At 44.8% G+C, this 14,015-nt stretch overlaps 1 protein-coding gene across 3 annotated transcripts in view; it reads left to right on the top strand.

Annotated features, from left to right (window-relative positions):
- RAPGEF2 (Rap guanine nucleotide exchange factor 2) overlaps positions 1-14,015 on the top strand; it is a 239,142-nt gene that overhangs the window by 68,863 nt on the left and 156,264 nt on the right. For all 3 annotated transcript variants that reach the window (XM_055144324.1, XM_055144321.1, XM_055144320.1), the window contains exons 2-3: positions 5,966-6,036; positions 11,684-11,740. In XM_055144324.1, coding sequence (XP_055000299.1) covers positions 5,966-6,036; positions 11,684-11,740 — 128 coding nt within the window. The remainder of the gene's footprint in view (positions 1-5,965; positions 6,037-11,683; positions 11,741-14,015) is intronic.

Genomic DNA, 14,015 nt, shown 5'->3' with positions numbered 1-14,015 from the left:
AATTGTCTCAGCCTCTTTGGGCCCATGTTCCCTGTGCTCAGAACACCAAGATTGAAAACACACGTGTTCCCTTTCCCTTCTTTTCCTGGGGAGTGTTCACGTGTAAGGTCCTGCACACCACTACCATGGCGGGCACGTCTCATGCCGCCAGCACAGCCCATGGCTTGATGCAGAGCACATCCGCTGGCCGTTCAGGGCTGGAGCACGGGCAGTGTCAAGGCCAGTTCATCCTGGGAAGGACGTGGGGATAGGAGGTACGGAGAAGGGCTTTTCCCTGGCAGGAGAGAAGGGGGGTAGGTTTTGAGGGACTTTTGGATGGGTGCGAAGATCGCTGGTGATTGTGTAGGAGGGGTGCAAGATGTGGTTATTATTTGGAAGCCGGCCTGGGGGGTTTGGACGCAAGCGGTTTGGGTGGGATGTGCTTGAAACAACACCGTTGGGTCGATGCTCTGGAGTGTATAAGCTCTCTGTCCACCAGGCCTGACAGCAGAGACCTGGGTTTACAAAGCAAAGGCAGACCACCTTTATATATGTTATAAATAAGTCATTTGGGGGAAAAGATACACGTGAGAAGGTTGCATTACTTTGGATAAATGCTAATATAAATATTTATTAGGACTGCTTTATATTTTTGACATCTGTATGTTCTAGTACTGAGATCTTACAGTTCATAGGTCATTTCCCAAGAATCAGTATGCACCATGTGTTGTAAGAAGTCTACGCATCATTTTCACTTCACAGCCTAGCCAGGTGGCTATTACTCACTTGGTTCTGCAAAAATAGTCTTTAGAATATGCCTCAGGTCACTCTTGCGGCAGTGCTGGGGATGGGGGCTTGGATCCCGCTCTGACTAATCCCCCACACTGCACGTGCTGCCCACTAACCTTAGGATCATGTATGCTTCAGGGCAGGAAGTCTGGAATTTTCCTAATGAAAACTTGGAAGCGCAACTACCACGACAGTAGTCCGAGTGAAACGTGAAGACATTCTCCCGTCCATCTCTCATGCCTGAAGACGTCTTGGGTAGTCAAGCCTTTAGCTGTCTTTTTAGTAATTTCCAAAGCATCAGTTTAATTCATATTGCCTGTGACATTTGACCATGGAGGACAAAGTGTCCCTTTTCCCCCAACCCGACAGCAAGCGGTGTTCAGGCGGGGGGTGAGGGTAGGAGGTCCTTCCTGGTGCTTCTCTGCCCCCCTGGACTGGTGACAGTGATCAAGTAAGAGTTTGATGATTCCTCGGGTCGTGTGGTGCCGAACATTGCCCTGGTCGCTGCAGTCATGCTGCGGGCACCTTCAGCGCATGGCCATGCTGGGGCAGTCTTAGGGGCACAGCTAACACTCGGGGCTCCCTCTGCAGACCCCTGGAGCTGCCCTCAGGGATGCTCAGGGGACCATGTGGTGCTCGGAAATGAATAGGGTTGGCTGCATGCAAGACCTGTCTGTGCCGTCACCTCTGTACTCCTGTGGGACGCACAGATTTGCCCTTCTTTCATTGCAAGGGAGAGCAGTTGGGCATCACGGCTGTGTTTGGCCCGGTGCCGTGGCCCTGGGAGGAGACCCACCTGCCTTTCTCCTTATAGTTTTAACCTGAAGGCACCTAACGGCTTAGTTTTCCATGGTCCCGTCCGCTCGCTGTCGCACATCTTGGCCTTGGTTTTCTTGAAGGATTGAGGTCTTTTTAAAGGAGTCAATTTGGCTCTTGAACACTTTCCCTTGAAAATGTTTCCTTATAACTGGAAGATTGAACCAGGTTCTGGCGATAGCCTCATATATAAACAAAACCCATACTCTGGTGTGTGGGGCCCAAGGCAGCATCTCACAGACAGGTGTGTGCTCTCTTTCCCAGAGCCACAGCCTGGGCCTTGCAGTCAGAAATAAGTCAGTCGGTCACCAGACGTGTCCCGACACCGGCGGGGGCAGAGGGAGGTGGGTAGCTTCTCTGGGCGCTCCGACATCCCTGTGAAATGTACTGTAAATTGTTAGCAAATCCCTAGTGCTGGCGAATAAATGATATTAAAAGCTAGTTTTTAGTCACTTACAAGTTGCTGCAAAGTCCATTACATGCTGAACGGGTCCCTTGGGAGAAATGAGAGAAAGAGTCGAAGACGCAGAGAACCTTCCTTCTGACTAATTTCTGTTAGGCCCGTGTCCTGTTTATAAACTCCAGACAGGAGGTTTCCGTCAGCCTGGGAACAGTCTCTTCTAAATAGTGTAGAGGGCTTGGATGTCAGTAGTATCAGCTACTACACTTGGGGAAGAAGCATCTCTTTTCATGAAAAACCACAGATCAGTGGCCCGTCAGTGTCACTGTCCACAGGGGCACGGTCGTTTTAGAACTTTCATCTCCGTTTATTCAAACAGCCGTCTATTTTTGAAAAAAGGATATGCTTCCCAGGGCATGAGGAAAGGCTTATTGTCTGGGTAGAAAATACGCCGCTTCCTGGCTAGAGCCCCATTTTCCTGTTTGTATTCAAGACCAGAGAATTTGGGGTGTGGTGGAGGGGCGCATAGTTTATATTTTTAGGGCTCTTTGAAATAGTAACAGTCACGTGCATTTTGTTTTGGGGGGCGGGGGAGGGAGAATGTTCACCCTTATGCATATCAAAGGATTTGGGCAGAAGTTAAAACACTCGGGTGTGATTTCACTTGTAGCATTTTGTGCACGAGTATTTGCTGCAGCACCTTTGCCCTGATGAGTATCTCCTGTCTGTGTAGGAAAAACATTTAGACTTGCATACAACTTGCCGAAAGCCCACCCTTCCTTGTCTTCCGTTTCAGGGCTCTCCCTGTCGGGGGGCCCTGGGGGGGTTCACAGATTCCGTTTTGTTCTGAGGAGCGGGATTTCCCTGGCCCGTCTGGGTGGGGTCAGTGCGTTTTCACGGGGGCTCACAGAGTATTTCATTTTCTGTTGGTTTATTTTTGTCTTTGGGCCACACCCAGTGGTGCGCAGGTCTTATTGTTGGCTGTGTGTTCCGGGGGTCGCTCCTGGCAGGGCTCGGGGGAGCAGAAGTGGCGCTGGAGATTGAACCCGGGTCGTCGGTGCGAGGTTCTGCTGTTCCTGCCCCCTTCGCTGGTCAGGGGAAGGCGAGGGCGCAGCTTCTGGCGGAGAAGGGAGCAGCAGCCGTGGGGGGAGCCCTGGGACCCGGGAGGGACTAGATTTCCGCCTGTCCTCTCCGTCCCCCACATCTCTCCCTTCCGCCCTGCATTTCCTTTTATCCTTGCGCTCCCTGACCTGTCACTTAGGGAAGCGCAGATGCCACCGATCGCTTCCCCACACGGCGTGTTCCGATTCTTTTTTTTTTCGGCCGGGGCCCTGTACTCCCGAATGAGGTCTGGGGTGATGGAGGTCACTGGACCCCTGGGGGAAGGGGAGGATAAATTGACCAGAAGATTCCAACAGTGCTCTTGGCTGATTGCAAAATACTGCCCCGTCTCCCTTGACTGGAAACAGGCCCTTCTGTTGTTAGAATCTGCCGCGTTGCTAAAACTCCTATTTGGCCCCGGGAATCTTTATTAAAGAAAAGCTTGGCCACAAAAAAATGTTTCCCAAGCAGTGCTCGGGGTGGTAGGTCACTGTGAGAGCACAGCTGCCGGGCCCTGCGTGCTGGGGGTCAGCGGGGGACTCCCAGGCTGCACAGGCCCCGTGGGTATGTGGCTCCTGACTACCGGCTCAGCCCAACTAGCCCCGAGCCTTCTCCATCCTCCTCCCCCACCCCCCACCTCCTCCTTTCTTTTTCTCTGATTCTTCCACTGAGTTTTCAAGTTTGAGTTTCTATCATGTTTCCTCTACATCTTTCTCTGCTTTTGAAAATCCTGGGGCCAAGGATAGTGTAGTGGTCAGGGCATATGCCTGGCACGCACCTGACCCTTCAGTCACCACATGGCCCCCTGAGCATTGCTGGGCTGGCCCAGGGAATTCCCGACATTGCAGGGAACTTTGTACGGAACTGCAGCTCTGGGTCCAGATTATTGTCCTGGGGTCCCTGATCACCAGTCAGGGGGCCACCCCACCCCACCACACACCAGAGCCATTCCTTTCTTCTCTTTTGCCAAGAATGCCATCTTGATTGGCATAAGCTTAGCTTGCTTGATGGGTATTAAATGAATGTAGAGAGTCTCGTCTGTTGTCTTACGCAGAGGCCCTGCTGGCCGTGGGCAGGCTCCCCTGAGCTGATAGGTATTTATTTCAGTGAGCGTTAGTTAGTATTAGATTCAGAATCTAAACTCTTGAGAAACAGGGCCATCACTCTGTTCTAGTTAATATGTACAAATAATAATGATATTTTAGGAATATAATTTTAATATTTAATGGCACTCTGATGTTTTATTATTATTTAAAGATTAGAATGCGAACTTGAGGATTACCCAGAAGGGTATTATGACAACGAGTCTCACAGTGGAGATTTTACTGGCTTAAGCAAATCGATGAGCAACATGATGACAGTGATATAGTGATACAGTGATTATAAGTACCAAAGAAAACTTTTTGTTAATTATAATGCCTTTGTTGGCTTCCCCGTGGGGGAATATCAAACCAGATCACTTCTACAGGGATTCGGTAGCTCTGAGGGACGCACACTCTTAGGTGTTTGCAAAAGTTTTGTGTTTAGTCTTCGTGTTTGTTTTGAATTTATGGGTCTGTTCTCACATTCCCGTCTTCATATATGGCTTTTGAAAGACGAGGGGAATAGCAAACCACAGATGGGTAAGCTTGGCGAGCAGGAGCTTGTGAGAGCGGGCCACTCTAGACACCTAACCTTCCCAAGAGCGATGCATTTTATCCTGGAAACCTTCAGAATTAACAGCTTGATTTCTTCCCTCACCCCCACCATTAGAATTTTCCGTTTACATAAATATTCCAAGCTGAAAGCTTTTGTTAGAATCTTAACGGGTTTGAATCACTTAGTCAATGGATTACTTATTTAATTTAATTGCACATGTGCAATCTAAAAACATTTTCGATTGCTCTAAAACGTTTCTCCTAGATCACAGGTTTTTAAATAGAGACGATAGACTGTAACCAAGGAAGGGTAAGGCTTGGCCTGTGGCCGGCGCAAAGCTCCGTGCAGGGAGGGAGGGAAGCAAGTCTTGGCCCGGGGCTCAGTTGTGTCATGGTCGGGCCTTCGCTGTCCTCAAGGTGGCAGCTCCCTCCACATTGCTCTGCTGAGCTCTGCGGCCCTTCCCAAGAGGCCTCTGGGCTCTTCTGCAGATTGTGGCACCGATTCTGAAACACAGATGCGTGCACAAGAGCCTAAGGCATCTTCTAAAAAGGATACCACTTAGATTTCCTTCCCCTGAAACGTGCCCCACGGCTCCGTAAAGAACACCAGCCTGACCCGTATCACACGAGGGTAAGGCACACAGGCCACTGGAAGAGAATTGAAAGTTCAGTTGAATTCAGCATCTGGAGAGAATTTTTTTTTTAAATTAAATGATTATTTGGCTGATAAGGGTATCAGTGTAATTTAATGGGGAAAAGAATCTTTTCAGCACAGGGTGGATAGCACCCTTACTGGATACTATTTATAGAAGTCAACTCAAAATGGATCATAGACCTAAGTGTAAGCTAGAACTGTAGGATTTATACTGACTAGATATAAAAGTTGATTTAGTCATGGTGTTGACAACCATTTTAAGTGCTTTTAAATTTTTAAAATTTATTTGTTTATTTTATTTAAAAAATGCATCTTTGATGTAAAAAATTGGTGATAAAGAATTATGAAGACTTTTACTGTTTGAGCCTATTTATATTTTAATGGCTTATTTGTATGCATACGTGTGTGTATATGTATATATCTAGAAAACCAAAGGCAGTTATAATTAATGGTATTTGTATATTTCAGCTTTTCTTTTATGTCTAAAAGAATGTGTGTTAAAAAAGCTTCTCTCAGTGTGGTCTGTAAACATAGTGGCATATTTTTGTCTCAAGAAGTCTAATGATTTTTATTTTTGTTTTCAAACAGGATCTGGAGATCGTGTATTCCTATTTACACGGTATGGAAGCCTTATCAAACCTGAGGGAGCATCAGCTGAGGTAAGTCCTGTTCGGATTAGTAATAGAATGCTAGAGTTTTAGATGATAATTTATTGTAGTTAAGAAATTTACCAGGCAATACTTGACCAGAAGTTTTGAAATATTCTGTTTTATCCATATAATACTTTTTGACATTTTTATTCTATTGAAACCTTTTTTCACTCCCTATCACTCTTCTCACTCCTCTCCTAAAGCAGTAAACAACGTTTTGGTGAATATACCAAGAAGAGTGTTACATTTGGTAACCAGAGAAAAATTAGATTTTGTATTTTAATATGCTTTAGAAGATACTTGATTATAATTTGTTGCTTCCTAGAAAACATTTTATGCCCTATTTTTTTAATGTATTGAGTTGACATTAAAAACCATTTCTATTGTGCAGTGATAGAACCTTATTTATGATTATCTGGGCTTCATATTAAGAGATCAAAAGCACATTATATAGGTGCTTTCACCTTAACTAGAGCAGAAAATAAAGTGCCTTGGAAGATGAATTACATATAAACACTAATAAGGATATAATGTGAAAAATTTTTCTTCCAGTTCCTGCTACTTTTAATACCAGCGATTTTTAATTATGAAAGGAATGCCTTGTCTGCATATTTCCCCTTTACTCTTTAAACACTAATTAATTTGTGAGCATGTCAATTTCATGTTTAGTTGTTAATTGAAAAAAGCATCAGGAGAATTGGATGCTTCTAAAATTAAATTTTTAATGAAAATCATTTAAGTTAGAGTAAATTGCAGGTTAAGTGTTTAAAAATTTGGTCAAGTTTTATTAGAAAGGGCAAAGCCATTGAGAATTTAGATGGTGGTTCAAATTAAAGCAAGAGTACTTTTTAAAGTATGTAACTCTTATTTTCAATTTGTTGATGACAGCTTGACTGAAAAAAAAAAAGAATTATGACATCAATTAACTGTTTTTCTAGATTTTTTTTCCTTTGTGACTTTTGAGCCTGAGCCTGGGTCTGACCTTGCATGGTCTGGGCTTCCTCTCTGGCCCTTCCAAGGGCCTGGTAATTGAATGCAATATCTCAGATGCAAATGCAGTTAATTATATGCCAGCAGGCCATTAGCTTATAAAACCACATATATGATAATATTTAGGTATATTATCTAGTGTATGTCTATAGTTTTTGTGGTTACATTAATGTTTAGGTAAGAGTAATTCTTATAAATAGAAAAAAAATGTTTAATACTACTTTGGCAATTACAGAAGTAGAGATGATTAAGTCCATATACCCATCAACCACAATATCAGCTGAACTAACTTAATGCCCTTTTAAAAAGAGTAAGACCAGGAAATAAAAATGAGTAATATGAGATACAGATTAAGTGCTACCATTTCTGGGAAAGATCTATTTTATTTTGATGTTTTCTTTGAATTTTCTAAGTAAAAACTTTATCCCTGGAATTATTAGACAACAGTTAAAAGAATTCCACACAGTCAAGTTTTTCAGCTATAGAAATACAGTGTTCTTAAAGATTTTCCAAGCCTGTTTATTTTGCACGTGGCAGTCGAAGAGCGTAATTCTTCTCCAGTGGGTGGGGGATGCTTGTATTTATTTGGCTTTGTGCATTGTTGCTGCGCACCCATTTATGAACAATAAGTTGATTCTGAGTAGAGGAGATGTCATTGTTACTGTAAGATCATCTGCTCTACGCAATATAAAGGATTCCAAATCATCACTGGAAAACTATGCGTGTTTTCAGTGCAACTTAATGTTTCTAATGTTTACTCCATTAATCTATGGAGTTAGAAGCAAAATATTTGCCAGAGGGGAAGAGAATTTTATAATCGAGCCAGAGGCTGAAAAGACCTGTAAGAGCAGAGCAAGTGGGGCCATTCAGAGTTGGCAACAGGAGCCTTACTGAACTGCAGGAGCCTGTGGCTGGGTGTCCTTGCCGTGCAGGTAATTAAGAACCAAATAATTAAGGCTAGTGAAAACCTCTTGGTCTTCTCCCCCATTTGCTTCAACCATTGTCATACAGAAGATTCTGTCATGATTTTCTGATCACACTGATGAGGTGTATTTATTCAGCCCACAGTTACTGATCATGTCCTTAGTGTGTGCGAGACAGTGATCTCAGCCCTGGAGACTGTGGTCTTGGAGTAGAGCAGACCACTGCGTCCCAGAGCTTGCGCCTCTGATCTGGCAGGCAAGATTAGTTCAGTATTTAGATGCTCTGGATTGGGGCTGGTAAGAATGTGGCCGCTTGCCTTGTGTGGGTGAGGCCCTGGGCATCCCCCTCAACCACCTCCCCAATGGTGGGGGGGAAGCAGGTGTAAACTTTGACTTGGGGTTCAAAGTGGTGTAGCATTTATTTATTTTCGCTTTTTTTTTGCTTTTTGGGTCACACCCGGCGATGCACAGGGGTTACTCCTGGCTCTGCACTCAGGAATTACCCCTGGCACTGCTCAGGGGACCATATGGGATGCTGGGAATCAAACCTGGGTTGGCTGCGTGCAAGGCAAATGCCATACCCGCTGTGCTATTGCTCCAGCCCCCATTGGTGTAGCATTTGAATCAGAGCAGCTGTGCAGAGATCTCTGCAGTCCTGAGGTAGCCCAGATGCTCAGCCATGGAGATAGAATTGTGCGAGGGAAGGTGCAGGCATTATTGTAAAGTAGGAAGGTGGCGAGTAAGTGTAGTGTCATACATACAGTACATTCTCCAAGATTCTGTAATGGAGGATGGTTTGCATTTTCTTCTAAAGGTAGTAGAGCATTAGCAGCAGAGGGACAAGACGATCTTACTTAGTGCCCAGAGAGGTCTTTCAGGTCACTGTGCAGAATGAGCATAGGCACGCAACAGTAGAAGCACAGGTCTCCGTTTACAGTATTGGTAAGCGAGGATAGCGAGGTAACGATGCTGCGTACTTGGGATTGACAGGAGAGATTGTGGACTTGGCTGGTTTGGGAAGATTGATTTTGGAAACAGGTGTTGGCAGAAGGGGGATGTGAAGAAAAAAAGGAGCCAAAGAGGAGAACTTCAGGGTTTTTGTCTAGAGCAACCGGGTACTGACTGTGTGGAAGCAGATTATGGGGAGGAAGCTTCAAGGTCTGTTGTGAATATTTTTCATGTGAGTGACTGTCCTGCACACAGCCGAGAGACTCCACGCAGTCTGCGTGTAGGTGAGTGCAAGATCTTAGGTCTGAGGCCCTGCTTTGGTCAGCAGCTCAGATTCAACTCAGATCACGGACTAGAGGAGGTTCCCTGCCAGCAGGAGGCCTGGAGGTAGCATTTAGAAGTCAAGTAGAGGCCTTGACATGGGGGAGAAACCAAAGGAGAAAGAAGCGACTGAATGGGTGGAAATCAGGGTGAGGGTCAGAACCGATGCTGTGTCTGAGGGAAGTCTGAGGAGAGGGGAGGGAGCCAGCCAAAGGCGCAGAGAGGTGGAGTTAGGATCAGGGTAGGGGGGATTTCTGTAACGTGGGGTGTTGCGAACTTTCAGAGTCCTCACTTGGGTGGCTCAGATGTTGGGGAGCTGGGACATGGTGAGAGACTGGAGAGTGTGTAGACAGTTCCCAAAGGAGTTAGGCCAGGGAAGTGGCCAAGTGCGACTCCTAGCGGGAGAGGGATGGGGGACCAGGAGACTGTCTCCGGCATCCACAAAAGGTGGTACCTGGAACCGTGCAACGAGGCTTGTGCTCTGCCTTTGGAACTGCGTCCCAGGCCCCAGCTGTGTTTGTATATTAACAGCAGTGGTTCAGGGGAGAGGGGGGACACGTGGTGATGCAGGAGGAAGGAGGGAGACTTGCAAGACTGCCCGCTCCTGTGCGGGAGAAGGAAGGAGACCTGTAAGAGCGGGGGTAATCAGGCACAGCCACTCAGTTAATTTATGACCAGACATTTTTAACTTGGTTGTTGTTGTTGGTGGTGGTGTTGGTGGTGGTGGTGGTGGTAGTGGTGGTGGTGCCAGACTCAGGATTGAAGTCAGCCCCAGCCGTGCCCGGCTTCTAGTCTGCCACCGAGGCACATCTCTGGCCACTCTAGCCAGGAATTTTAGTGCCGTCACGTGTCACTGTCATCTTTTCTTATGAAGAATGGGTGTAACGCACTGATTAAGAGAAAACTAGAGATGGTCCAGGTTATGGCTCCCGGGGGCACACACATCCTGGTATGTGAGTTCTGCCCCTGCACTGCCTGTCTCTCTCCCCTGCCGCCCAGCGCTGCTAGTGTGGCCCTGGCAGCCTCCGCAGCCCGGTACCAGTCAAGCACAAAACCATCCCAGCACCGGACCATTAGGTTTTACAGCAGTTGGCCTCCCGGCACTGCTTGGGTGTGGCCTGTGTTCACAGTAGGAAAGCTGCTTTTTTTTTTGAATCACACCTGGCTATGCACAGGGGTTACTCTTGGCTCTGCACTCAGGAATTACTCCTGGCAGTGCTCGGGGGACCATATGGGATGCTGGGAATCGAACCTGGGTCGACTGCATGCAAGGCAAATGCCCTCCCCGCTGTGTTGTCGCTCAGCTGGGAGAGCTGCATGTTTGAGGATGGTGGTATTATTCTCTCCCCCAGAATTAAGTGGCGTTCAGTTTGAGTGTTTCTCATCACATGAGGGGATGAGGGGATGGGAGGTGGTGATAGGAACCAGGAGGCAGAATGCCCAAGAGATTCGTTTTCAAGTTGAGAAATGAAGAGATTTTTATGTGATCTGGGTGTTTGTAAGCAGGGAAGATGGACGGGAGTTGGTTCTCCATTTCCTAGGCTGGTGACTCAGGGTGTTACTGATGTGCTCCACTGACAAACACATTGTAGCAGCTTTTTCTATTTTTTTTTTTGTTTTGTTTTTGGGTCACACCTGGCGATGCACAGGGGTTACTCCTGGCTCTGCACTCAGGAATTATACCTGGCGGTGCTCAGGGGACCATATGGGATGCTGGGATTTGAACCCGGGTCGGCCGCGTGCAAGGCAAATGCCCTACCCGCTATGCTATCACTCCAGCCCCAGCTTTTTCTATTTTTTAATTGCTTCCTTCGTGAGAAGGAATAGTCATTTTCTCTTTTGCATCATTTCTGTATTTTTAGGAAATTTTACTTGGGCTAAATAATAAGATACTTTAAAGATACTATTCTTGGGGTAATTTTGACTATTTAAACATTTGCTCATGTTTTCCATACTTTTTGCTTCAGGGATGAATCAGCTGAAATAACAAGTCTGAAAGGTTGAAAGCCTCCATTTAGTCATTAGTCATAAAATACTGATTTAATAAAAGCCTCCGAATGTCTGAAATGCTGTACTGTTAAGTGTAACACTCATGTTGAGCTGTGAATGGCATTATCACTTTCCAAATTAGTTGGGTTTGAGTCAGAAAGGTCCTTGTCATTTTCTGTTTATCTTAGAGAGCATTAATTTGTCTATATGTCATTAAACTGTAAAACACTTGCAGCTTTGCTCTCTAAAAAATAAACATGGCAAAGTTGGCACCTAACATCATTTCTTTTTTAGCATCTCTTTATATTTCTTTAATTTATTTTTATTAATTGAGATATCAGACATGTTCGGCTTGAGGCTGATAAGTGATTAGATGACTCATGTGAAGCAATTGTAACTTTCTGGAGTGCATATTTATGTTTTTAAACTATTGTTAACTTTTTCTTATGACAAATGTTGAACTCATGTCTTTATTTCTTTCACAGGTTAATGTGTGAAACTGTAAGATATGAACGACATGAAGCCAATGAAGTTCTGTACTAGTAGGTGTTTCCTTTCTCTTTTTACGTTGTACAGTGTGACAATTCCCTAACGTAGCAAGAACCATGAGCAACAGTTTGCAAAGTCGGCATTGCCTTATTATTTTTTCGGATTTTTGGTCTGCACCTGGCAATGCTCAGGGGCTAATTTTCAGCAGTGCTTATGGGCCTGGTCTTCGAACAGGGGTTGGCTGCATGCAAGGCTAGTGCCTTAACTCCTGTATTACTGCTTTGGTCCCTGCATGGCCTGAGGTGGGTTTTTTTTTTTTTTTGCATTAAGTTATTGTTTATATTTAAAAGGAAGAAGTACTTCAACTATCTCCTGTTATAAAGTAAAAGTTTAAAGTCCTTCGTAGATCATTTCATACCTCTTCGCTCGATGGGTATCTTTCAGGCATGGTTCAGAGATACTACTTGGCATTATCGAGTATTTCGATATTTTTAGCATTATAAAGAAATTATTACATCATCTCCAGCCAGGTAACATATCTATTCCCATGATTTCAACAGATGAGATAGGAAGATAGCACAAATAACATGTTGGCTTATATTTTAGGAACAGAAAAATAAGCTATTCATTGTGTAAAAATAAAAAAGAAAAGAAAGGGCGCGGGCGAGGGAAGGGACGCCTCACCGCACCGAGCCAGGCACAGGGCCTAGGGCAGCAGCTGTCTCTCCCGCCACCGGAGTTCGGTAGCCTCTGGCTGCTTCCCCCACCCCGGGGAGGTTGATGGCGAAGATGTGGCAGGCGAAGGAAGGAACGGAGCCAAGATGGTTGGTCTCACTTGCAGTTTATTCCAATCTTCCCTCTAAACACTCTCCTCTGGAACTCTCCGGGCTCTCGGTCTCTCTCTCGATCTGTGGATCTGGCCCCCAACCCACTCTTACAGCCTAGTTAAATATCCACAGCATGAGGGGGTTGGGGCATCCACATAGGTGTGGTCAGCAATAGGGTAAGGTTCTTTTCCCTCAGGGGATGCTTCTCCTAGGACTTAATTCTCTTTCAGCAGGAGGATCCACCCAAGGGCAGAGTCCCATGAATGTGTTTCTCTTCTCCTCAGCCAGCAAACATATAAGAATTCATAATATTAATCATTTTGTATGGACACAATAAGGGATGCATTAAAGCTTATAGAATTGCTCTCCTGGGGCCATCTCAATCTCAGACTACAGTGCTCAGGCCAGATCAGTCTTTCCTATCCCTGGCAGGGTCCCAGTCTCATAATTACTATTGGATCATGACAGCATTTGTCTATGATCAAGCTCTTAACTTGTAGTTAAGAATTAGGCACTTTGGCCAGGCCCATCTCGATGCCAGGGTAGCACATAACTCACCGCTTGCCCTGGATCCTTCCCGTCCCACGTCAGGGACCCTACTTTGGGGTGCTAGGAACTGAGGGCAACTGAGGCTTAAGTGGAGAGAGCAGATGCCCAGGAGGGAATATCGAGGCCAATTAAGTCTTAAGTTATAAAAACATAATATTGTCTTCTTGTGTCTATACAAAAAAGACATAGCTTTAAAGTAAATTATTCAAAAGGCATAAAGAGGAGAGAAAGGCAATGTTATAATATTCAGTGTCCTAGGAAGTTCTGACCTTACCAATTAACAGAGTTTGATTAGAGGAAGAGCAGATAAACTGGTAGAAGTGGTTACAGATAAACAAAGGAATGGGAGTGACTCGGGAGCACTTTGATGGTTGTGACTGATAAACCTAAGCTCCTTGGGCAAGGGGAGCAAGGACAAAACAATGATATCCAACAATTCATATCAATTTGGCCACAACTTTTATTTTAAATAATATTAATGTTTCTTTCTGAGAGATGTCTGTTTCTTGAAAAGACAGACAGTTACTTTTAAAGAATGTAATAGACCTATGGTAGATCGATACTGATGTGGTAAGCATAAATTGAGAATGATTGATGGGGCACGTTACTTTGTTAGTAGTGTTTGCCTTGATTGATTGCTTTCTGCTCAGTTTCCTAATTTTCAAAGCACTCATTTAATAATTACTGCATTCCATGCATATTACAGGGGAAGAATTATTGAAATAAATAAAACATAGATTCTGCATAAAGGAAACCAAAATCTTTCCTTTTTTTTTTTTTTCCAATTTTAGGTAACACGGTTAAATTTGATTTTTTTTTTCAATTTAGGTGACATGGTTAAAATAGTAAGAGCTTTCCTAGTTGCAATGTACAAAGGTACTGCTCCTTTACCACATCAAATCCCAACACCTTTTGCCACTTCCTTTATTCATTTCTAGTTCTCCCCCTCCTT

This window comes from Sorex araneus, chromosome 7, assembly GCF_027595985.1.
Source record: "Sorex araneus isolate mSorAra2 chromosome 7, mSorAra2.pri, whole genome shotgun sequence".
Taxonomy (NCBI): domain Eukaryota; kingdom Metazoa; phylum Chordata; class Mammalia; order Eulipotyphla; family Soricidae; genus Sorex; species Sorex araneus.
This window is presented reverse-complemented; position numbering and strand designations above follow the sequence as displayed.